Here is a 26,509-nt window from a genome sequence, read left to right on the forward strand (position 1 = left end):
GGCAGAATGGAGGAGAGGAGGATAGTGCTTTGTACGTTCTGCCAACAAGTGGGTTAAGAGAGAGAAAAAAAGCCTTGACTGTGGGCACAAAAAGTGTAACCTCAGGTCACAAAACATGTCAGTTCTATTTGAAGAACAAACAAGTACACTCAAAGAAAGATGAATACTTTCATCTACATTATTGCTATAAGTGCCACAGAGCGATTGATGTCTTTTTAGTCAGTGCAATCATATTCATTTATCGATTCTCCAAATATTCAATATTTTCATTATTTCTAAAAGAAATTGATTCAATCTTGAGGTGATTGCACCAAAAAGAGCCATGTAGTTGTGTTCCATGCATGAATATTAAAGTAAGCTATTAGATGTCACAACTCATGAAAGTCTAGTATTGTCTATTCTTTTCCTAGGTATATCACTGTTTACTTTGAGCCACACAGTGACTGTGGTGTTGTAGAAGGGTCCCCCATTACTTGATGCCATAACGTCAGCTAATCTTCCAGAAGAAGAAGAAGAAGAAGAAGCAGAATGACCAACCCCAGCACCACCACCATGCTTAGTCCCAGTCTGCCCTCGTCTCACCTCGCTGACGTAGATGGTCATGTCCTCCTCCTCATCTGTCCTGTAGCACAACGTCAGGCCCAGCTTTTCCTGGCTGTTGAGTCGACACAGCTCCACCTCCTAAAGAGAGACAGGGAACAGAGGTCAACAACCAGACCAACCACACATGGACAAACACACTAGTACGTTTTCCTGGCTGTCGACATAGCTCTCTACCTACTACACACAGAGAGACAGGGCAGAGAGCACAGTGACACTCACTAATCAGCCTAAAACACCGACCAGACTATATCACTAACCAGACTATAACACTAACCAGACTATAACACTAACCAGACTATAACACTAACCAGACTATAACACTAACCAGACTATAACACTAACCAGACTATAACACTAACCAGACTATATCACTAACCAGACTATATCACTAACCAGACTATAACCAGACTATATCACTAACCAGACTATAACCAGACTATATCCCTAACCAGACTATAACACTAACCAGACTATTACACTAACCAGACTATATCACTAACCAGACTATAACCAGACTATAACACTAACCAGACTATAACACTAACCAGACTATAACCAGACTATAACACTAACCAGACTATAACACTAACCAGACTATAACCAGACTATAACCAGACTATAACACTAACCAGACTATAACACTAACCAGACTATAACACTAACCAGACTATATCACTAACCAGACTATAACCAGACTATAACACTAACCAGACTATAACCAGACTATAACACTAACCAGACTATAACACTAACCAGACTATAACCAGACTATAACCAGACTATAACCAGACTATAACACTAACCAGACTATAACACTAACCAGACTATATCACTAACCAGACTATAACCAGACTATAACCAGACTATAACACTAACCAGACTATATCACCAACCAGACTATATCACTAACCAGACTATATCACTACCCAGACTATAACACTAACCAGACTATAACACTAACCAGACTATAACACTAACCAGACTATATCACCAACCAGACTATATCACTAACCAGACTATATCACTACCCAGACTATAACACTAACCAGACTATAACACTAACCAGACTAAATCACTAACCAGACTATAACACTAACCAGACTATAACACTAACCAGACTATATCACTAACCAGACTATAACCAGACTATAACCAGACTATAACCAGACTATAACACTAACCAGACTATATCACCAACCAGACTATATCACTAACCAGACTATATCACTACCCAGACTATATCACTAACCAGACTATAACCAGACTATATCACTAACCAGACAATAACCAGACTATATCACTAACCAGACTATAACCAGACTATATCACTAACCAGACTATAACCAGACTATATCACTAACCAGACTTTAACCAGACTATATCACTAACCAGACTATAACACTAACCAGACTATAACCAGACTATAACACTAACCAGACTATAACACTAACCAGACTATAACCAGACTATAACACTAACCAGACTATATCACTAACCAGACTATAACCAGACTATAACCAGACTATATCACTAACCAGACTATAACCAGACTATATCACTAACCAGACTACAACACTAACCAGACTATAACCAGACTATAACACTAACCAGACTATATCACCAACCAGACAATATCACTAACCAGACTATATCACTACCCAGACTATAACACTAACCAGACTATAACACTAACCAGACTATAACACTAACCAGACTATAACACTAACCAGACTATAACACTAACCAGACTATATCACTAACCAGACTATATCACTAACCAGACTATAACCAGACTATATCACTAACCAGACTATAACCAGACTATATCACTAACCAGACTATAACACTAACCAGACTATTACACTAACCAGACTATATCACTAACCAGACTATAACCAGACTATAACCAGACTATAACACTAACCAGACTATAACACTAACCAGACTATAACACTAACCAGACTATATCACTAACCAGACTATAACCAGACTATAACACTAACCAGACTATAACACTAACCAGACTATAACCAGACTATAACACTAACCAGACTATAACCAGACTATAACCAGACTATAACCAGACTATAACACTAACCAGACTATAACACTAACCAGACTATATCACTAACCAGACTATAACCAGACTATAACCAGACTATAACACTAACCAGACTATATCACCAACCAGACTATATCACTAACCAGACTATATCACTACCCAGACTATAACACTAACCAGACTATAACACTAACCAGACTATAACACTAACCAGACTATAACACTAACCAGACTATAACACTAACCAGACTATATCACTAACCAGACTATAACCAGACTATAACCAGACTATATCACCAACCAGACTATATCACTAACCAGACTATATCACTACCCAGACTATATCACTAACCAGACTATAACCAGACTATATCACTAACCAGACAATAACCAGACTATATCACTAACCAGACTATAACCAGACTATATCACTAACCAGACTATAACCAGACTATATCACTAACCAGACTTTAACCAGACTATATCACTAACCAGACTATAACACTAACCAGACTATAACCAGACTATAACACTAACCAGACTATAACCAGACTATAACACTAACCAGACTATATCACTAACCAGACTATAACCAGACTATAACCAGACTATATCACTAACCAGACTATAACACTAACCAGACTATAACCAGACTATAACACTAACCAGACTATATCACCAACCAGACTATATCACTAACCAGACTATAACACTAACCAGACTATAACACTAACCAGACTATATCACTAACCAGACTATAACCAGACTATAACCAGACTATAACACTAACCAGACTATATCACCAACCAGACTATATCACTAACCAGACTATATCACTACCCAGACTATATCACTAACCAGACTATAACCAGACTATATCACTAACCAGACAATAACCAGACTATATCACTAACCAGACTATAACCAGACTATATCACTAACCAGACTATAACCAGACTATATCACTAACCAGACTTTAACCAGACTATATCACTAACCAGACTATAACACTAACCAGACTATAACCAGACTATAACACTAACCAGACTATAACACTAACCAGACTATAACCAGACTATAACACTAACCAGACTATATCACTAACCAGACTATAACCAGACTATAACCAGACTATATCACTAACCAGACTATAACCAGACTATATCACTAACGAGACTATAACACTAACCAGACTATAACCAGACTATAACACTAACCAGACTATATCACCAACCAGACTATAACCAGACTATAACCAGACTATAACCAGACTATAATACTAACCAGACTATATCACCAACCAGACTATATCACTAACCAGACTATATCACTACCCAGACTATAACACTAACCAGACTATAACACTAACCAGACTATAACCAGACTATATCACTAACCAGACTATATCACTACCCAGACTATATCACTAACCAGACAATAACCAGACTATATCACTAACCAGACAATAACCAGACTATATCACTAACCAGACTATAACCAGACTATATCACTAACCAGACTATAACCAGACTATATCACTAACCAGACTATAACCAGACTATATCACTAACCAGACTATAACACTAACCAGACTATAACCAGACTATATCACTAACCAGACTATAACCAGACTATATCACTAACCAGACTATAACACTAACCAGACTATAACACTAACCAGACTATAACACTAACCAGTATAGTGTCACAGTAGACACTGTGGAAATGACCTGAGTGAATACAGAGGACACACATTTGAGTATGAGAAATCAGATATCCTGGAGACATTAGGCTACTTTCAGATTACATTAACATTGCTTTTGAAAGGATGACCTTGATTTCAAAAGCAGATTGAGATTTACATTGAGAGATGCAGTAGCAATACAAAGTGCCATGAGACCTAATGAAAAGCTCTACATAAATGCAATCCATTACATTCATTAGCATATTGTAATACCACAGTGACCACATTAAAATGTTATTGTAGTTGTGTCAAGTCCATCAACGTATACAAAAGCCAGTTATTGAAGCTGTTGCCACACATCATACCTGTTATCAAAAAGCATATTGACTTTAGCTGGAATAGAGCTCATCTTAACTGTTACAGTTCGATTCATGATGAAAGACTCTCTGATCAGTGGCTACTTGGATATCTAGCAGAAGCTATCGAGTGTTTTTACTGAGCAGTTACATACAACCTCATATTACATTATTAGTTGGTAAATAAACTCAAGTAATTATGCTAATGTTGTTGAATATATTCATAGTTGCGTCGCCTGCACTGAAGTAGTCCTCTCTTCCGAGGTCTCATGGAGAGGGCCAGACTATTCAGGAAGTGATTTTACTATCATGTTCTGCAGCTTGCACTACTGTAACGCACATTTAAACTGTCTGTAGATCATTGATAATATAAGGATATGAAATCTCGACCATCACTTTTAAAAATGCATTACACACATGCAATACGAAAGGCTATAGTACAGACAACTTAGAGCAGTTCTGTAGGAACATACCAAATAACCCAGCTAGCCTTTTTGTTACCAAACACGTCAGGGGTGTTGTGGGGAACCAATGTTAAAACACGTCAGGGGTGTTGAGGGGGAACCAATGTTAAAACACGTCAGGGGTGTTGAGGGGAACCAATGTTAAAACACGTCAGGTGTGTTGAGGGGAACCAATGTTAAAACACGTCAGGGGTGTTGAGGGGGAACCAATGTTAAAACACGTCAGGGGTGTTGAGGGGAACCAATGTTAAAACACGTCAGGGGTGTTGAGGGGAACCAATGTTAAAACACGTCAGGGGTGTTGAGGGGGAACCAATGTTAAAACACGTCAGGGGTGTTGAGGGGGAACCAATGTTAAAACACGTCAGGGGTGTTGAGGGGAACCAATGTTAAAACACGTCAGGGGTGTTGAGGGGAACCAATGTTAAAACACGTCAGGGGTGTTGAGGGGAACCAATGTTAAAACACGTCAGGGGTGTTGAGGGGAACCAATGTTAAAACACGTCAGGGGTGTTGAGGGGAACCAATGTTAAAACACGTCAGGGGTGTTGAGGGGGAACCAATGTTAAAACACGTCAGGGGTGTTGAGGGGAACCAATGTTAAAACACGTCAGGGGTGTTGAGGGGGAACCAATGTTAAAACACGTCAGGGGTGTTGAGGGGGAACCAATGTTAAAACACGTCAGGGGTGTTGAGGGGAACCAATGTTAAAACACGTCAGGGGTGTTGAGGGGAACCAATGTTAAAACACGTCAGGGGTGTTGAGGGGAACCAATGTTAAAACACGTCAGGGGTGTTGAGGGGAACCAATGTTAAAACACGTCAGGGGTGTTGTGGGGAACCAATGTTAAAACACGTCAGGGGTGTTGAGGGGGAACCAATGTTAAAACACGTCAGGGGTGTTGAGGGGGAACCAATGTTAAAACACGTCAGGGGTGTTGTGGGGAACCAATGTTAAAACACGTCAGGGGTGTTGAGGGGAACCAATGTTAAAACACGTCAGGGGTGTTGAGGGCGAACCAATGTTAAAACACGTCAGGGGTGTTGAGGGGAACCAATGTTAAAACACGTCAGGGGTGTTGAGGGGAACCAATGTTAAAACACGTCAGGGGTGTTGAGGGTATGTTGTGTGTTGTGTGTATATGTGTTTGTGTGTATGTATGTGTGTGGATAAGAGAGGTCTACAGGGTGGAGGATAGCGGGTGGGAGGGGAGAAGAAATAAAGGAAATTCAGAGAGATTCATTCCCTCCGTGACATCTGTGGGTTGGCTGGTTCCACCTGTCAGACATATCACCCGCTTTGGAAGGAGGGGGAAAGAGGGGGATCACAGACCAAAGGCTGGAAGAGGGGAGAGAAGGGGAGAAAATAGTAGTTCCTCTTCACTCCCAATCTACCCCAGACCCCTCCTCCACCTCAACGTCCTCCTTCTCTTCCATCGCCTTCTCCTCTCTGCCTCGGCAATACTGTAGGTGAACCCCACCTTACTGGAGACTCTCCCAACAAGCCTCCATCTATCCCAGCCCACTCCTCCTCCACCACCTCCCCTCTCCCATCCCAGCCCCCTCCTCCTCCACCACCTCCCCTCTCCTATCCCAGCCCCCTCCTCCTCCACCTCCCCTCTCACATCCCAGCCCCCTCCTCCTCCTCCTCCCCTCTCCCATCCCAGCCCCCTCCTCCTCCTCCTCCCCTCTCCCATCCCAGCCTCCTCCTCCTCCTCTCTCCAATCCCAGCCCCCTCCTCCTCCTCCTCCTCTCTCCCATCCCAGCCCCCTCCTCCTCCTCCCCTCTCCCATCCCAGCCCCATCCTCCTCCTCTCTCCCATCCCAGCCCCCTCCTCCTCCCCTCTCCCATACAGCCCCCTCTTCCTCCCCTCTCCCATCCCAGCCCCCTCATCCTCCTCCTCTCTCCCATCCCAGCCCCCTCCTCCTCTCTCCCATCCCAGCCCGCTCCTCCCCCTCCGCTCTCCCATCCCCCTCCTTCTCCTCCTCTCTCCCATCTCAGTCCCCCCTCCTCCTCCTCCTCTCTCCCATCCCATCCCCCTCCTTCTCCTCCTCTCTCCCATCCCAGCTCCCTCCTCCTCTCTCCCATCCCATCCCCCTCCTTCTCCTCCTCTCTCCCATCCCCCTCCTCCTCCTCCTCTCTCCCATCCCAGCCCCCTCCTCTCTCACATCCCAGTCCCCCCCCTCCTCCTCTCTCCCATCTCCCTCCTTCTCCTCCTCTCTCCCATCCCAGCTCCCTCCTCTCTCCCATCCCAGTCCCCCCCTCCTCCTCTCTCCCATCTCCCTCCTTCTCCTCCTCTCTCCCATCCCAGTCTCCCCCTCCTCCTCCTCCTCTCTCCCATCCCCCTCCTTCTCCTCCTCTCTCCCATCCCATCCCCCTCCTTCTCCTCCTCTCTCCCATCCCATCTCCCTCCTTCTCCTCCTCTCTCCCATCCCAGTCCCACCTCCTTCTCCTCCTCTCTCCCATCCCATCCCCCTCCTTCTCCTCCCATCCCATCTCCCTCCTTCTCCTCCTCTCTCCCATCCCAGTCCCACCTCCTTCTCCTCCTCTCTCCCATCCCATCCCAGTCCCACCTCCTCCTCCTCCTCTCTCCCATCCCATCCCAGCCCCCTCCTCTCTCCCATCCCAGCCCCCTCCTCTCTCCCATCCCATCTCCCTCCTTCTCCTCCACTCTCCCATCCCAGTCCCACCTCATCCTCCTCCTCCTCTCTCCCATCCCATCTCCCTCCTTCTCCTCCCATCCCATCCCCCTCCTTCTCCTCCCATCCCATCTCCCTCCTTCTCCTCCTCTCTCCCATCCCAGCCCCCTCCTCTCTCCACAGTGACAGACCATCAAAGAGACCCCAGGACCATACAAAAAAGAGAGAGAGAAAGAGAACAACAGATCTCTCTGGTCTTCATTTCTTTTGACAAACTCCACCAGACAACACCTCAGATCTTTAAATCGACTGTCTCTGAAACTAGGAATGTATCCCAAATGGCACCCTCAAACGTAGAGAAATATATAGGGAATAGAGAGCAATGACAACTTCCCCCTCACTGATATGAAAGAAAAAGGGATGAAAGGATTTACGGCTGAATAGATAATAAAAACATCATCCAACCAGAGATATAACTACTACTAATGGGGTATCGTTTGTTGTCATCCAACAGAGATATTATAACTACTACTAATGGGGTATCGTTTGTCATCATCCAACAGAGATATTATAACTACTACTAATGGGGTATCGTTTGTCATCATCCAACAGAGATATTATAACTACTACTAATGGGGTATCGTTTGTTGTCATCCAACCAGAGATATTATAACTACCACTAATGGGGTATCGTTTGTTGTCATCCAACCAGAGATATTATAACTACTACCACTAATGGGGTATCGTTTGTCATCATCCAACAGAGATATTATAACTACCACTAATGGCGTATCGTTTGACACCATCCAACCAGAGATATTATAACTACTACTAATGGGGTATCGTTTGTCATCATCCAACCAGAGATATTATAACTACTACTAATGGGGTATCGTTTGTTGTCATCCAACAGAGATATTATAACTACTACTAATGAGGTATCGTTTGTCATCATCCAACCAGAGATATTATAACTACTACTAATGGGGTATCGTTTGTCATCATCCAACAGAGATATTATAACTACTACTAATGGGGTATCGTTTGTCATCATCCAACAGAGATATTATAACTACTACTAATGGGGTATCGTTTGTCATCATCCAACAGAGATATTATAACTACTAATGGGGTATCGTTTGTTGTCATCCAACAGAGATATTATAACTACCACTAATGGGGTATCGTTTGTCGTCATCCAACAGAGATATTATAACTACTACTAATGGGGTATCGTTTGTCATCATCCAACAGAGATATTATAACTACTACTAATGGGGTATCGTTTGTCATCATCCAACAGAGATATTATAACTACTACTAATGGGGTATCGTTTGTTGTCATCCAACAGAGATATTATAACTACCACTAATGGGGTATCGTTTGTTGTCATCCAACAGAGATATTATAACTACTACTAATGGGGTATCGTTTGTCATCATCCAACCAGAGATATTATAACTACTACTAATGGGGTATCGTTTGTTGTCATCCAACAGAGATATTATAACTACTACTAATGGGGTATCGTTTGTCATCATCCAACCAGAGATATTATAACTACTACTAATGGGGTATCGTTTGTTGTCATCCAACAGAGATATTATAACTACTACTAATGGGGTATCGTTTGTTGTCATCCAACAGAGATATTATAACTACTACTAATGAGGTATCGTTTGTCATCATCCAACCAGAGATATTATAACTACTACTAATGGGGTATCGTTTGTCATCATCCAACAGAGATATTATAACTACTACTAATGGGGTATCGTTTGTCATCATCCAACAGAGATATTATAACTACTACTAATGGGGTATCGTTTGTCATCATCCAACAGAGATATTATAACTACTACTAATGGGGTATCGTTTGTTGTCATCCAACAGAGATATTATAACTACCACTAATGGGGTATCGTTTGTTGTCATCCAACAGAGATATTATAACTACCACTAATGGGGTATCGTTTGTCGTCATCCAACAGAGATATTATAACTACTACTAATGGGGTATCGTTTGTCATCATCCAACAGAGATATTATAACTACTACTAATGGGGTATCGTTTGTCATCATCCAACAGAGATATTATAACTACTACTAATGGGGTATCGTTTCTTGTCATCCAACAGAGATATTATAACTACCACTAATGGGGTATCGTTTGTTGTCATCCAACAGATATATTATAACTACTACTAATGGGGTATCGTTTGTTGTCATCCAACAGAGATATTATAACTACCACTAATGGGGTATCGTTTGTCATCATCCAACAGAGATATTATAACTACTACTAATGGGGTATCGTTTGTCGTCATCCAACAGAGATATTATAACTACTACTAATGGGGTATCGTTTGTCATCATCCAACCAGAGATATTATAACTACTACTAATGGGGTATCGTTTGTTGTCATCCAACAGAGATATTATAACTACCACTAATGGGGTATCGTTTGTTGTCATCCAACCAGAGATATTATAACTACTACCACTAATGGGGTATCGTTTGTCATCATCCAACAGAGATATTATAACTACCACTAATGGGGTATCGTTTGTTGTCATCCAACAGAGATATTATAACTACCACTAATGGGGTATCGTTTGTCATCATCCAACCAGAGATATTATAACTACTACTAATGGGGTATCGTTTGTTGTCATCCAACAGAGATATTATAACTACTACTAATGGGGTATCGTTTGTTGTCATCCAACCAGAGATATTATAACTACCACTAATGGGGTATCGTTTGTCATCATCCAACAGAGATATTATAACTACTACTAATGGGGTATCGTTTGTCATCATCCAACAGAGATATTATAACTACTACTAATGGGGTATCGTTTGTCATCATCCAACAGAGATATTATAACTACTACTAATGGGGTATCGTTTGTTGTCATCCAACAGAGATATTATAACTACCACTAATGGGGTATCGTTTGTTGTCATCCAACAGAGATATTATAACTACCACTAATGGGGTATCGTTTGTCGTCATCCAACAGAGATATTATAACTACTACTAATGGGGTATCGTTTGTCATCATCCAACAGAGATATTATAACTACTACTAATGGGGTATCGTTTGTCATCATCCAACAGAGATATTATAACTACTACTAATGGGGTATCGTTTGTTGTCATCCAACAGAGATATTATAACTACCACTAATGGGGTATCGTTTGTTGTCATCCAACAGAGATATTATAACTACTACTAATGGGGTATCGTTTGTCATCATCCAACCAGAGATATTATAACTACTACTAATGGGGTATCGTTTGTTGTCATCCAACAGAGATATTATAACTACTACTAATGGGGTATCGTTTGTCATCATCCAACCAGAGATATTATAACTACTACTAATGGGGTATCGTTTGTTGTCATCCAACAGAGATATTATAACTACTACTAATGGGGTATCGTTTGTTGTCATCCAACAGAGATATTATAACTACTACTAATGAGGTATCGTTTGTCATCATCCAACCAGAGATATTATAACTACTACTAATGGGGTATCGTTTGTCATCATCCAACAGAGATATTATAACTACTACTAATGGGGTATCGTTTGTCATCATCCAACAGAGATATTATAACTACTACTAATGGGGTATCGTTTGTCATCATCCAACAGAGATATTATAACTACTACTAATGGGGTATCGTTTGTTGTCATCCAACAGAGATATTATAACTACCACTAATGGGGTATCGTTTGTTGTCATCCAACAGAGATATTATAACTACCACTAATGGGGTATCGTTTGTCGTCATCCAACAGAGATATTATAACTACTACTAATGGGGTATCGTTTGTCATCATCCAACAGAGATATTATAACTACTACTAATGGGGTATCGTTTGTCATCATCCAACAGAGATATTATAACTACTACTAATGGGGTATCGTTTCTTGTCATCCAACAGAGATATTATAACTACCACTAATGGGGTATCGTTTGTTGTCATCCAACAGAGATATTATAACTACTACTAATGGGGTATCGTTTGTTGTCATCCAACAGAGATATTATAACTACCACTAATGGGGTATCGTTTGTCATCATCCAACAGAGATATTATAACTACTACTAATGGGGTATCGTTTGTCGTCATCCAACAGAGATATTATAACTACTACTAATGGGGTATCGTTTGTCATCATCCAACCAGAGATATTATAACTACTACTAATGGGGTATCGTTTGTTGTCATCCAACAGAGATATTATAACTACCACTAATGGGGTATCGTTTGTTGTCATCCAACCAGAGATATTATAACTACTACCACTAATGGGGTATCGTTTGTCATCATCCAACAGAGATATTATAACTACCACTAATGGGGTATCGTTTGTTGTCATCCAACAGAGATATTATAACTACCACTAATGGGGTATCGTTTGTCATCATCCAACCAGAGATATTATAACTACTACTAATGGGGTATCGTTTGTTGTCATCCAACAGAGATATTATAACTACTACTAATGGGGTATCGTTTGTTGTCATCCAACCAGAGATATTATAACTACCACTAATGGGGTATCGTTTGTCATCATCCAACCAGAGATATTATAACTACTACTAATGGGGTATCGTTTGTCATCATCCAACCAGAGATATTATAACTACCACTAATGGGGTATCGTTTGTCATCATCCAACCAGAGATATTATAACTACCACTAATGGGGTATCGTTTGTCGTCATTGCCTTTTGCCTTTTGGTAGGTCGTCATTGTAAATAAGAATTTGTTGTTAAGTAAGAATTTGTTCTTCTCTGACTTGCCGAGTTAAATAAAGGTTAAATAAAATTTAAATAAATAAAAATCGTTAGAAGCATTAGACACAGCGACTGCTGAGACTAGACTACTGATGGATTCATGACGCAATACGAAAGACAGGAAGCAGTAGGTGGTGTCGATGTAGATTACGGGAGTACACATGCAATAGGAATGTTGAAAATAACTGTAAATGTTAGATGGGAATGTCTCGAAGACATCTAGCAAAAAATTCAGCACACAACTTAGCCACCGATACCATGAAGGTGTGTGGTGTGAATGTAGATGACGTCAATGAATGTGCCAAAACTGTGGGAATGACTCGAAGACATCTCGCAAAAAATATATACGACAGAAATGAACAAATGATACCGAAGGCGAGTGAAAGTGTGTGAAGTGTAATGTCTTCTCCATCTCCTGGAGTGGAAAAGACCTGAAGTTAGTGTCTAATTAATGACTATATGCTGGTAAAGTGGAGATTACCTGTGGCAAAATTAGCAGGCAAAACAGATAGATGTGATTAGTACAAGTTGGATGAAACGCCAGTGTGTGTGGACACAGACAACCTCTTCCAATTCCAGACACACAAACACGCATCCACACACACACACCCAACCCCCCCCCCCGCACACAAACTGGTGTCTGAATCCTTGATAAGGCAACGGGCCCCTTCTCTTGATCCATCACACACACACACACACACACACACACACACACACACACACACACACACACACACACACACACTCTCTCTCTCTTCCCTTTTTTTTCTTCATTTTCCCGGGGCGAGCTCTCAGCCTCTCAGCCGGGAGATTGCGGTGTGGCGGCGAGGCGAAGCGGGGATGGTGGCGGCAGGCTGACAGTAAATTAATGACTATGATGGCGTGATTGGGGGGTGGGGGGGCTGCCGCCCACAGTCAGGCTGTGTTGGATGCTGTCATAATATTCGCTGCCTTTGATTACCAGTAATTGAAAAAGCAGTCACAAACGTGTCTGTGGATGGCTGCCACCGGAACCAGCTGAAAGAGAGGGAAGAGGCTCCTCTCCTCAGGGTGAAAGAGAGGGAAGAGGCTCCTCTCCTCAGGGCGAAAGAGAGGGAAGAGGCTCCTCTCCTCAGGGTGAAAGAGAGGAAAGAGTCTCCTCTCCTCAGGGAGAAAGAGAGGGAAGAGGCTCCTCTCCTCAGGGTGAAAGAGAGGAAAGAGGCTCCTCTCCTTAGGGGGAAAGAGAGGGAAGAGGCTCCTCTCCTCAGGGTGAAAGAGAGGAAAGAGTCTCCTCTCCTCAGGGAGAAAGAGAGGAAAGAGGCTCCTCTCCTCAGGGAGAAAGAGAGGGAAGAGGCTCCTCTCCTCAGGGTGAAAGAGAGGGAAGAGCTCCTCTCCTCAGGGTGAAAGAGAGGGAAGAGGCTCCTCTCCTCAGGGTGAAAGAGAGGGAAGAGGCTCCTCTCCTCAGGGAGAAAGAGAGGGAAGAGGCTCCTCTCCTCAGGGAGAAAGAGAGGGAAGAGGCTCCTCTCCTCAGGGAGAAAGAGAGGGAAGAGGCTCCTCTCCTCAGGGAGAAAGAGAGGGAAGGGGCTCCTCTCCTCAGGGAGAAAGAGAGGGAAGAGGCTCCTCTCCTCAGGGAGAAAGAGAGGGAAGAGGCTCCTCTCCTCAGGGAGAAAGAGAGGGAAGAGCTCCTCTCCTCGGGGAGAAAGAGATATCTAATGTTCCTCTCTAGAGTGTCTCTGTAAGGTACAGGTCATCTAGGAAGGATCTTCTCCATAATGAAATATCTAATAACAAGGCTACATCACCGGTTCCTAAGACTAATCCAGAAGGGTTGGTCTAGTCCAGTCTTTAGGAGGTTCTAGACCCAATAACTGGACGTAACGTCACGCTTATCTTGGGTTGCTGGGCGTACGGTTTACAGAACAAGAAACATATGCATTGAGGCTAAAGGAACCAGATGGATCATACATTTTCTGAAGCCAGTGAGGTGAAAGGAAATCACCAATGGTCCTTTCTGATTTAAACATTCGGCCTATTTTAGATTTAGACTTTAGACTTCTATGATGTAACGGCAGGATGCTCACATTGTGGTTTATTTTTTTTTTTTTTCATCATGTTTTTATTTGCTTTTATTTCCATAAAGAGCTCCCTATCCCATTCCCCCCAGCCCAACATGTCTCTATCCAACACCTCATATTGTGATTTCTCAGACTGAGGTCATATCAGAAACCTCTCGCTGAGATGAATGAATGAACAAAACCTCAATCTGAAATAGAGGCATTCAGCCCCAAACTGTCTTCTTCTTAGAACACATTCTATTGACATACGGTAAGTGAAGGAATATACAGTACGTCCCCAAGCATGAAATAAAAACAGAAGCAGGCAGGCTGCAAACACACACCCTAATAGGATTTGATAATAGAAATGAGGCATAAAGAAGAAAGGCTTAATATATTATATTTGCGTTGACTCTAATGCCGAGGCAGAGGCGACGAAGTGGATAAGCAAATCTCTTTAGAGAAGAACGGTGTGGAATAACTCAAGCTCAGTGGCTGGAAGGAGGGAAGCATTCAAACAAATTCAAATGATACAAAAGAGGGGAAATGTAATCATCATACATCACTCAAACTAAAGCCAGGCTGGTTGCACAGTTTGCCTGGTCCTCAACCATGTGAAAAGAAAGAATATTAGTCCAGGACACAGGTGGACGGTGCCACCTTAACTGGGGACGGGCTCATAGTAATGACTCGAAAGGAATTCATGGAATGGTATCGAATACATCAAACTCATGGTTTCCATGGTTTCCATGTGTTTGATACCATTACATTTTACTCCATTCCAGACATTATTATGAGCCATCCTTCCCTCAGCAGCCCCCTGTGGTCCAGAAGGATGGAGGAGGATAAGAGGAAAGGAGGAGTGTTTGGATTGAGACAGCCAAGTGTCGACATGAGGCCAGTTTATCATCCCCTCCTGTCTAATCTGCATTTACATCAAGTAGAAGATTAAAATGGAAGCAGAGAAATGGTTTGACTTGGACACACGGTTTTTATTTATGGAAGGAACACCTGATACTTGTTTGTTACTTGCAGAACAGACACCTTTTTTTTCACAACGCAGGTCAAATAAGACAGGCTTAAGGGTGTGAGGTTGCTTCACTTGAAATGAGTTAGTACGAATATTCCCTCATGGTCTCATAGTATTAAGTACATGAACAACATCACTATTGGCAGTAGCTGTATAACGCTGATCTTAACTTTTGTCTCCGCCATCTCCGCCGATCCTTGTCACAGATGGGCTATTGCAGCAGACGACCACACCGGGTTCCAATCCTATCAGCTAAAAACAGGAAGAATCGGCTCCAGTGGGCAGACGATCACCAACACTGGACATTTGAGGAGTGGAAAAACATTGCCTGGTCCGACGAATCCAGGTTCCTGTTACGTCATATTGATGGCAGAGTCAGGATTTGGCGTAAGCAGCATGAGTTCATGGACCCATCCTGCCTGCTATCAATGGTACAGGCTGGTACCGGTGGTGTACTGCCATCCAATCTGCAACAACTGTGTGATGCCATCGCGTCAGCATGGACCAACATCCCTGTGGAACATTTCCGACTTGTAGAATCCATGCCCCGAAGAATTCAGGCTGTTGGGCGTACTACATGGATGTACCTAATAAACTGTTCGGTGAGTGTACATCTTGCTGGTTTTTCCATGTATCGTTTTGACCGGATGGTAGCCAGGGTAAGATGAAGGGGGAGGGGTGTGTCTCTTGGTTAACAATATTTACAACAGCTTACCGTAGCTGTATTTACCAGCACAAACCGATGCTGGCACTAAGACCACACTCAACGAGCTGTATAGGGCCGAAAGCATGCTCATTTCGAGGCAAGCAACACTGAACATGTATGAGAGAACCAGCTGTTCTGGACGACTGTGTGATCTCACTCTCTGTAGCCGATGTGAGTAAGACCTTTAAACAGGTTGACATTCACGGATTACCAAAACGAGTGCTCAGTGCCTGTTCTGACCAGCTGGCAAGCGTCTTCACTGGCATTTTCAAACTCTCCCTGACCCAGTCTATAATACCTACATGTTTCAAGATGACCACCATAGCCCCTGTGCACAAGAACACCAAGGTAACATGTATAAATTACTATTGCCTGTAGCACTCACATCTGTAGCCATGAAATGCTTTGAAATGCTGGTCATCGCTCACATTAACAAACTCATCCCAGACACCCTGGACCCATTCCAATTTGCATACCGCACCAATATATCACAGATGATGCAATCGCTATTGCACTCCACACTGCCTTAGATGAACACTTATGTGAGAATGCTGTTCATTAACTACAGCTCAGCGTTCAACACCATAGTGCCCTCTAAGCTCATCACTAAGCTCAGGACCCTGGAACTGAACACTTCCCTCTGTAACTGGATCCTAGACTTCCGGATGGGCCACCATGCTGACCCTCAACACGGGGACCCCTCAGGGGTGAGTGCTTAGTCCCCTTCTGTACTTCCTGTTCACCAACGACTGCATGGCCACGCATATCTCCAACACCATCATTAAGTTTGCTGATGACACAACGGTGGTAGGCCTAATCACCGATGACGATGAGACAGCCTGTAGGGAGGAGGTCAGTGACCTGGTAATGTAGTGCCAGGACAACAACCTCTCCCTCAACATCAGCAAGACAAAGGAGCTGATCGTGGATGACAGGAAATGGAGGGCCGAGCACACCCCATCCACATCAACAGGGCTGTAGAGGAGCGGGTGGAGAGCTTCAAGTTCCTCTGTGTCCAAATCACTTGTTGGTTGACACACACCATCAAAGTCGTGAAGAAGGCACGACAAAGCCTCTTCTCGCTCAGGAGGCTGAAAATATTTAGCATGGCCCCTCAGATCCTCAAAAGTTCTACAGCTGCACCATTGAAAGCATCCTGACTGGCTGCATCACTCCTTGGTATGGCAACTACTTGGCATCTGACGCAAGGCGCTACAGAGGGTAGTGTGTACGGCCCATTACATCACTGGCACCGAGATTCCTGCCATCCAGATACCAGGCGGTGTCAGAGGAAGGACCTAAAAATTGTCAAAGACTACAGTCCCCAAGTCATAGACTGTTCACTCTACTACCGCACGGCAAGCATTAACAATGCACCAAGTCTGGAACCAACAGGACCCTGAACAGATTCTACTCCCAAGCCCAAATATTGCTAAATAGTTAACCAAATAACTTCTTATGGGCAGGTAGCGTCCCACCTGGCCAACATCCGGTGAAATTTCAGAGTGCGAAATTCAAACTACAGAATTATAAATATTTAACTTTCATAAAATCACAAGTGTAATACATAAAAATAAAGCTTAACTTCTTGTTAATACAGCTACTGTGTCAGATTTCAAAGGCTTTACGGCGAAAGCACACCATGTGATTATCTGAGGACAGCGCCCCGCATACAAAAGCATGAAAAACATATTTCAACCAGGCAGGTGCACCACGAAAGTCAGAAATAGCGATATAATAACTGCATTACCTTTGATGATCTTCTTCTGTTGGCACTCCAAAAGGTCCCAGATACATCACAAATGGTCCTTTTGTTCGATAATGTCCTTCTTTATATCCAAAAAACTCAGTTTAGCTGGCGCGCTTCAGTCAATAATCCACCCAGATTCCCTCCATCAAAATGCATACAAAATGAATCCCAAACGTTACTAATAAACCTTTCCAAACAAGTCAAACAACGTTTATAATCAAACCTTAGGTACCCTAATATGTAAATAAACGATAACATTTAAGACAGAGAATCGTTATTGTCTTTCCCGGAGAAAAATACCAAAGAACACGCTCTCTACCACACGCTTGGAAACACTACAGCCAAAATGGGAGCCACGTAGAAAAACTACAATTTCTGGCAAATTTTTCCAAAAACCAGCATGAAACTCTTTCTAAAGACTGTTGACATCTAGTGGAAGCCCTAGGAACTGCAATCTGGGAGGATTTCGCCTTATAATATAAGTGAAAACAGTGAAAACAGTGGTAGGCTGAATTTTTTAATTTTGGGATGGTTTGTCCTCGGGGTTTTGCCTACCATATCAGTTCTGTTATACTCACAGGCATAATTGTAACAGTTTTAGAAACTGTGTTGTCTATCCAAATCTACCAATTATACGCATATCCTAGCTTCTGGGCCTGAGTAACATGCAGTGTACTTTGGCCACGCTTTTCATCCGGACGTAAAATATTGCCCCCTATCCAAGAGAGGATAACTACCCGGACTATCTGCATTGACCCTTTTTGCACTAACTGTACCTACCGTAAATTCCGGACTATAAGCCGCAACTTTTTTCCCAGGCTTTGAACCTCGCGGCTTAAACAATGACGCGGCGAAAATATGGATTTTTCCCACTTTCAATTTTTTTTTCTTCCAAAAAAACATATTCTGTGACGTGCTCAGTTTTTTGGCGGCATGAAGCTTTCATTAGACCAATGAAATTGCCAAACGGGTTAAGGTCAAAAACTTTTTTGTTTACTGTTTAGATTAAATCGAGCGCTCTCAAACTTCCCATCATTCTGATTACGGTAGTCATTTTGTCACCCTCATCATGGCAAAGACACGGAGAAATGCATATGATGCAGCTTTCAAGTTGAAGGCGATTGATCTGGCTGTTGGAAAAGGAAATAGAGCTGCTGCACGGGAGCTTAGTCTTCATGAGTCGACGATAAGACTTTGGAAACAGCGGCGTGAGGAATTGACTCAGTGCAAAAAGACAACTAAAGCTTACTGCTAATTACATTTTTTTGTTACAAGCCGTGTTTCGTTAAAGCCTATTTATTTTTGTTACAAGCCGTGTTTCGTTAAAGCCTATTTATTTTTGTTACAAGCCATGTTTCGTTAAAGCCTGTGTAAAGTTCATTTGTTTCAATGTACCGGTAGGCACCTGCGGCTTATAGACATGTGCGGCTTATTTATGTTCAAAATATTTTAATTTTTTTAATTCAGTGGGTGCGGCTTATATTCAGGTGCACTTAATAGTCCGGAAATTACGGTTGTCACTTTACCTATATGTACATACTATATAATAGTATTACCTAGTATCACAGGTACTGCTACCTGTGTATATAGTTAAGTTATCGTTACTCATTGTGTATTTATTTTTTCCTTGTGTATGTTTTTTTCTATTATTTTTAAATTTTTCTCTCTACAATGTTGGGAAGAATTTCACTGTTAGTTTAAACCTGTTGTTTACGAAGCATGTGACAAATACAATTTGATTTGATTTATAAGGTCCTGTGGATATCCTGAGCTGTCTGTGGTGTGGATATAATGTGACCTATAATCTATTTGTTACCACATCCCCCCCAGGGACAGGCCTGTGGAGTCAATTATAACTGGACAATCTTTATTGGTAAAGCCCCATTATGAGATATAGAGTGTTTGTGTGTGTGTGTTTGTCAAACGTCATTAACAACCTTGCCGGAAGGGAGGCGTAATCAAGTCTTACCTCGTACTCAAACTCCTCTGTCCTCTGTTGGTCTGGGAGGGTGGAGAGGTAGTCTGTCCCCTCATAGAACTCCTGCTCCATAGTGTGGAGAGAGTGGCAACTGTCAGGAGAGAGGGAGGAGGGAGGGATGGAGGTAGAGAGAGAAAAAGCAGAGGGAAAGGGAGATGAGAAAAGGAGAGGGAAGTAGAGAGAGAAAGAGAGAGAGCAAAAGAGAGAGAGAAAGAGAGATAGAGAGAGAGAGAGAGAGAGAAAGGCAGAGGGAAAGGGAGATGAGAGAAGGAGAGGGAAGTAGAGCGAGAGAGAGAGCGAAAGAGAGAGAGAGACAGAGATAGAGAAGGACATTTAGAGGAAGTTTCTCTTTCACATAATCTCTCTCTTACATACACTGATTGTAAGTGACAGACTTTTCTTTGTATTTTCCCTGCATGGGTCAGCTACGAGGAGAGGAAGAAAGGATGTGTCAGTGCTGTCTGGGATGATGTTGCATGCTGGGGGATAAAAGCATTGCCTCTCATTAATCACTGCATACCAGGAGAGTTCAATTAAATTACTCCACACGTACTTAATCTCTATCTCCCACTATCCCTGTCCTTGAGTACATTTTGGACAAAGTCCCATGAATTTTACACATTGTCTTTAGAAAGCAAATTTTACAGAGCTTTGTTTACAGTTTATGGTGCAATTTCAGCAAAACAATTGTTGAAACAAATGTTACACACATTATTATTGGCTTGCAATATTCACTCTGGCAAACTGTTGAACATATTGAGCAATGTATCTTTATTCCCATCAGAAATTCATAGTATCTGCAAGTATACACTACCACGTGTTATTCTGTCCCAAAACAATCTTCTGGTGACAAGATTGGGATGGTAAATGTCAGAATGTTATATCCTCTGGCGTTACCACAACATTGCAGCACATCGTAACATTGTTGGCCGAGTGTGTGTCTGTGCCTATGTGTCTGTGTGTGGGTGTGTGTGCATAGAACACAATTTCACAGCTTTACTGCCAAGTTGAAACATGAGGGGAAACAAACATTTGTTGTGTCTATAAAATCTACCGCAACCTTGGTCTGTGCACCTGATCGCACATGAAGAGGAGTATATTTACTTTTTATTGATCACATTGATTACATTTAGGAGGCCAGCCCGGGGCTGCAACTGGGCTGTGAATGAATGTTGCACTGTTTCAAGGTTTTAATTATCCCATTCGCTTTAATCACCTTGTAAACCTTCCATGAAACCAAATGGCTTTGCCAAGCAGCACCAATTATTACAAGCAGGCCGTGTGGGTAGTGGTAATATACTGGTGGAAATATCTTATTTTATGACCTAACAAAGGGTTGGGTCTGGTCAAGTTTAAAGGGTCTGGTCAGGTTTAAAGGGTCTGGTCAGGTTTAAAGGGTCTGGTCAGGTTTAAAGGGTCTGGTCAGGTTTAAAGGGTCTGGTCAGGTTTAAAGGGTCTGGTCAGGTTTAAAGTGGTTGGGTCAGGTTTAAAGGGTCTGGTCAGGTTTAAAGGGTCTGGTCAGGTTTAAAGGGTTGGGTCAGGTTTAAAGGGTCTGGTCAGGTTTAAAGGGTCTGGTCAGGTTTATAGGATTGGGTCTCATCAGGTTTAAAGGGTTGATGCTGGTCAGGTTTATAGGGTCTGGTTAGGTTTAAAGGGTCTGGTCAGGTTTAAAAAGGTCTGGTCAGGTTTAAAAAGGTCTGATCAGGTTTAAAAAGGTCTGATCAGGTTTAAAGGGTCTGGTCAGGTTTAAAAAGGTCTGGTCGGGTTTAAAGGGTCTGGTCAGGTTTAAAAAGGTCTGGTCAGGTTTAAAGGGTCTGGTCAGGTTTATAGGATTGGGTCTCATCAGGTTTAAAGGGTTGATGCTGGTCAGGTTTATAGGGTCTGGTTAGGTTTAAAGGGTTGATGCTGGTCAGGTTTAAAGGGTCTGGTCAGGTTTATAGGATTGGGTCTCATCAGGTTTAAAGGGTTGATGCTGGTCAGGTTTAAAGGGTCTGGTCAGGTTTAAAGGGTTGGGTCTGGTTTAAAGGGTCTGGTCAGGTTTAAAGGGTCTGGTCAGGTTTAAAGGGTTGGGTCTGGTTTAAAGGGTCTGGTCAGGTTTAAAGGGTCTGGTCAGGTTTAAAGTGGTTGGGTCAGGTTTAAAGGGTCTGGTCAGGTTTAAAGGGTCTGGTCAGGTTTAAAGGGTCTGGTCAGGTTTAAAGGGTCTGGTCAGGTTTAAAGGGTTGGGTCAGGTTTAAAGGGTCTGGTCAGGTTTAAAGGGTTGGGTCTGGTCAGGTTTAAAGGGTCTGGTCAGGTTTAAAGGGTCTGGTCAGGTTTAAAGCGGTTGGGTCTGGTTTAAAGGGTCTGGTCAGGTTTAAAGGGTCTGGTCAGGTTTAAAGGGTCTGGTCAGGTTTAAAGGGTCTGGTCAGGTTTAAAGGGTCTGGTCAGGTTTAAAGGGTCTGGTCAGGTTTAAAGGGTTGGGTCAGGTTTAAAGGGGTTGGGTCTGGGTGACACGCAAAGGTTGGTCATAGCTTAGCATGGTTAGTCTCAATTTGACACAGATGTTGTTTTTTCTGTGACAGTATTATAACAGACTTACTGTATAAAATAAATCTGATCTCTGAATGAAATGACAAGACTTGGCGCTGAATGTGACTCCAACTCTCCAGGTAACATTGGTTACTTGATTTATTTAATGTAACTCCAATTGATATTGGATACTTGAAGAATCTAAGACAATCGTCCATGGGATGTTGTTGGAATTAATGATCAACTTAATATGCCCCTCATGTAGAGAAAAGCCCCCAGCACAGCTAATCTTCACTGGCTCACTCCATAGAGGAGAAACCCAGATATTCTCACGCCAAACATTATCTTCTTCACAGTATGCTTCCCCTTAGAGATTAATACAATATGAACAAAAAACTAACGGAAAGAGAAAATAATGAACACATTTTCTTTTGTTGTCTTCGAGGAAACCCCCAATTGATAACTTGAAAGTCTAAATTATGAGGGTCTACCTCAAGAATCTCAGATGTTGTACGCCTTGATTTTTTTGACACACCATAAGAGATTGGTCTTTTTGGCATTGCTATCACGTTTCAAGCCTTGAAATGGTATTGTATTGTATGCATAAACAATCCAACTCAATCTCAGGTCTTCGTAGCTAAAGTATTCAATCAATGTCTTCATAGCTAAAGCAGTACATTATTTCTCTCCACAATCCAGCGAGAGAGAGAGAGAGAGTACTGTACTTTGCTGTTCTTTGAGTGGTGTGATTCTGGGTTGACAAGACAAATAATGTACTACTTTAGCTTTCAAGGCTTTGGGAAACCTATCCCTGACATCCCAGACAGTGGTGTGTGTTTGAATAACTCAGATCAGAGCCTACTCGTCAGACAACAGGAAGGGACAGATATCAGAGATCAGTTTTGCCTTTCAGATCACAATGAATACAATTACATGGACATGTGGGACCTGATCCTAGATCAAAATTCTTACTTTGAGTGGCTTTTTTAATACGGCCCAAATCAGATCTTACCTGTCAGACAGCAGGAAGGGGCAAATGTCAGGCACGGGAGGGGTGGTGGCTCGGAGCTTGGCCAGGGCCATGATGTGTTCGAAGGTGATGTCTGTCTGCGTGCACACGTCCACCACGTGCACTTCCTGAGTGGAGCCAACATGTCCACCGCGGCCAACAGGGTTCCTCCTGAGCACCTGCACCACAATAGGGTCCTTAACAGAGCGGATCGCCTCCACTGCCTCGTCATGACTGGCCTTGGAGAGGTCCTTCCCATTCACCTGTAATGTGGAGAGGGGAGTGATTACAATTATAACTACAGTTACTGTAAAGATACAGCTATTGATATAGTGCCTACCTAGAATATGTGAGGTCTTTAAACTGAGTTGCTGGAAATTGACGATAATCGTTGGGGGTTCTTTTGGGAGTTGTTGGGGGTTCTTTTGGGAGTTGTTGGGAGTTCTTTTGGGAGTTGGGGGTTCTTTTGGGAGTTGTTGGGAGTTGGGGGTTCTTTTGGGAGTTGTTGGGAGTTGGGGGTTCTTTTGGGAGTTGTTGGGAGTATGTTCTGGTCGCACCTGGGTACCCCATGACCACTCTCCGAGTCACCGAAAATGTATGATGTCATGTTCCTAGATATACGATAGATAACCAACTAATATTCCTACGGTGCTGAGGTGTAGGGTGAAGTTGCCCCTAGATGCTGTTCTTGGGTCAGTTTCGCATTTCCCTCACTAGTGGTTAAGGTTAGGATTGGGGGAGGGGAAGCTGATCCTAGATAGGTCCCTAGGAAAAACTTTACTCCGGAGCAGTGGGGAGACCATTCAATACGACTAATAAGCTAATCACCATACATACAGACATCTAATTCTTGATAAACTAAAACAATATGATAAACAGACGACATCAGTCAAGAAAACACTTTGAGAAACAAGTGTTTAAGTAAAATCGGTTCTACACAGTGATGCAGTTCTACACCACTGACTCTATGCATCATCATAAGAGTCAGACAGTACTGAACACACAGAACAGTTTTCTGTCAGAGGGAAAATCATTGCTTCATTTAGTCTATTCATTGGACTGGAAAAAGTAACAGTGGGTTTGAAATACCTCAGAGAATGTGCTTGGTATAATGCTGAAAACAGAGATTGTAATTTAGATAGTCTCTCAGAAAACGGTAAACGCAGCACAATTCTCCTGCAGTTGAATTCAAATTATGTCTAAGTTTTTAGTGTTTTGCTTGCGGTGCACGACTGTTCATGGAATAAGTTGGAATGAAATGATGAAGTGGAAAAGTACAAAGTAGAAACTTTATTATCTTTGCATTATAAGTTTAGTTGTCAAGAACACCCACCAGGCTCGCTACTATTGGTTTATCTTGATAGTGTATGGTTTATCTTGATAGTGTATGGTTTATCTTGATAGTGTATGGTTTATCTTGATAGAGTATGGTTTACCTTGATAGAGCATGGTTTATCTTGATAGTGTATGGTTTATCTTGATAGTGTATGTATGGTTTATCTTGATAGTGTATGTATGGTTTACCTTGATAGAGCATGGTTTATCTTGATAGTGTATGGTTTATCTTGATAGTGTATGGTTTATCTTGATAGAGTATGGTTTACCTTGATAGAGCATGGTTTATCTTGATAGTGTATGGTTTACCTTGATAGTGTATGTATGGTTTATCTTGATAGAGTATGTATGGTTTATCTTGATAGTGTATGGTTTATCTTGATAGAGTATGTATGGTTTATCTTGATAGTGTATGGTTTATCTTGATAGTGTATGTATGGTTTATCTTGATAGAGTATGTATGGTTTATCTTGATAGAGTATGTATGGTTTATCTTGATAGTGTATGGTTTATCTTGATAGTGTATGTATGGTTTATCTTGATATTGTATGGTTTATCTTGATAGTGTATGGTTTATCTTGATAGAGAATGGTTTATCTTGATAGTGCATGGTTTATCTTGATAGTGTATGGTTTATCTTGATAGTGTATGGTTTATCTTGATAGTGTATGGTTTATCTTGATAGTGTATGTATGGTTTATCTTGATAGTGTATGTATGGATTATCTTGATAGTGTATGGTTTATCTTGATAGTGTATGGTTTATCTTGATAGTGTATGGTTTATCTTGATAGTGTATGGTTTATCTTGATAGTGTATGGTTTATCTTGATATTGTATGGTTTATCTTGATAGAGAATGGTTTATCTTGATAGTGTATGGTTTATCTTGATAGTGTATGGTTTATCTTGATAGTGTATGGTTTATCTTGATAGTGTATGTATGGTTTATCTTGATAGTGTATGGTTTATCTTGATAGTGTATGGTTTATCTTGATAGAGTATGTATGGTTTATCTTGATAGTGTATGGTTTATCTTGATAGAGTATGTATGGTTTATCTTGATAGTGTATGGTTTATCTTGATAGTGTATGTATGGTTTATCTTGATATTGTATGGTTTATCTTGATAGTGTATGTATGGTTTATCTTGATAGTGTATGGTTTATCTTGATAGTGTATGTATGGTTTATCTTGATAGTGTATGGTTTATCTTGATAGTGTATGTATGGTTTATCTTGATAGTGTATGGTTTATCTTGATAGTGTATGTATGGTTTATCTTGATATTGTATGGTTTATCTTGATAGTGTATGTATGGTTTATCTTGATAGTGTATGGTTTATCTTGATAGAGAATGGTTTATCTTGATAGTGTATGGTTTATCTTGATAGAGTATGTATGGTTTATCTTGATAGTGTATGTATGGTTTATCTTGATAGTGTATGGTTTATCTTGATAGAGAATGGTTTATCTTGATAGTGTATGGTTTATCTTGATAGAGTATGTATGGTTTATCTTGATAGTGTATGGTTTATC

The 26,509-nt window shown here is 41.8% G+C and overlaps 1 protein-coding gene across 1 annotated transcript in view; it reads right to left on the reverse strand.

Moving 5' to 3' along the window:
* The window catches only part of LOC115197611 (PDZ domain-containing RING finger protein 4-like), a 234,628-nt gene that overhangs the window by 7,228 nt on the left and 200,891 nt on the right, over window positions 1-26,509 (reverse strand). The window contains exons 3-5 of the mRNA XM_029759296.1: window positions 23,644-23,903; window positions 20,118-20,217; window positions 546-681 (exon numbers count right to left, since the gene is read on the reverse strand). Coding sequence (XP_029615156.1) covers window positions 546-681; window positions 20,118-20,217; window positions 23,644-23,903 — 496 coding nt within the window. The remainder of the gene's footprint in view (window positions 1-545; window positions 682-20,117; window positions 20,218-23,643; window positions 23,904-26,509) is intronic.

Source organism: Salmo trutta, chromosome 7, assembly GCF_901001165.1.
Source record: "Salmo trutta chromosome 7, fSalTru1.1, whole genome shotgun sequence".
Taxonomy (NCBI): domain Eukaryota; kingdom Metazoa; phylum Chordata; class Actinopteri; order Salmoniformes; family Salmonidae; genus Salmo; species Salmo trutta.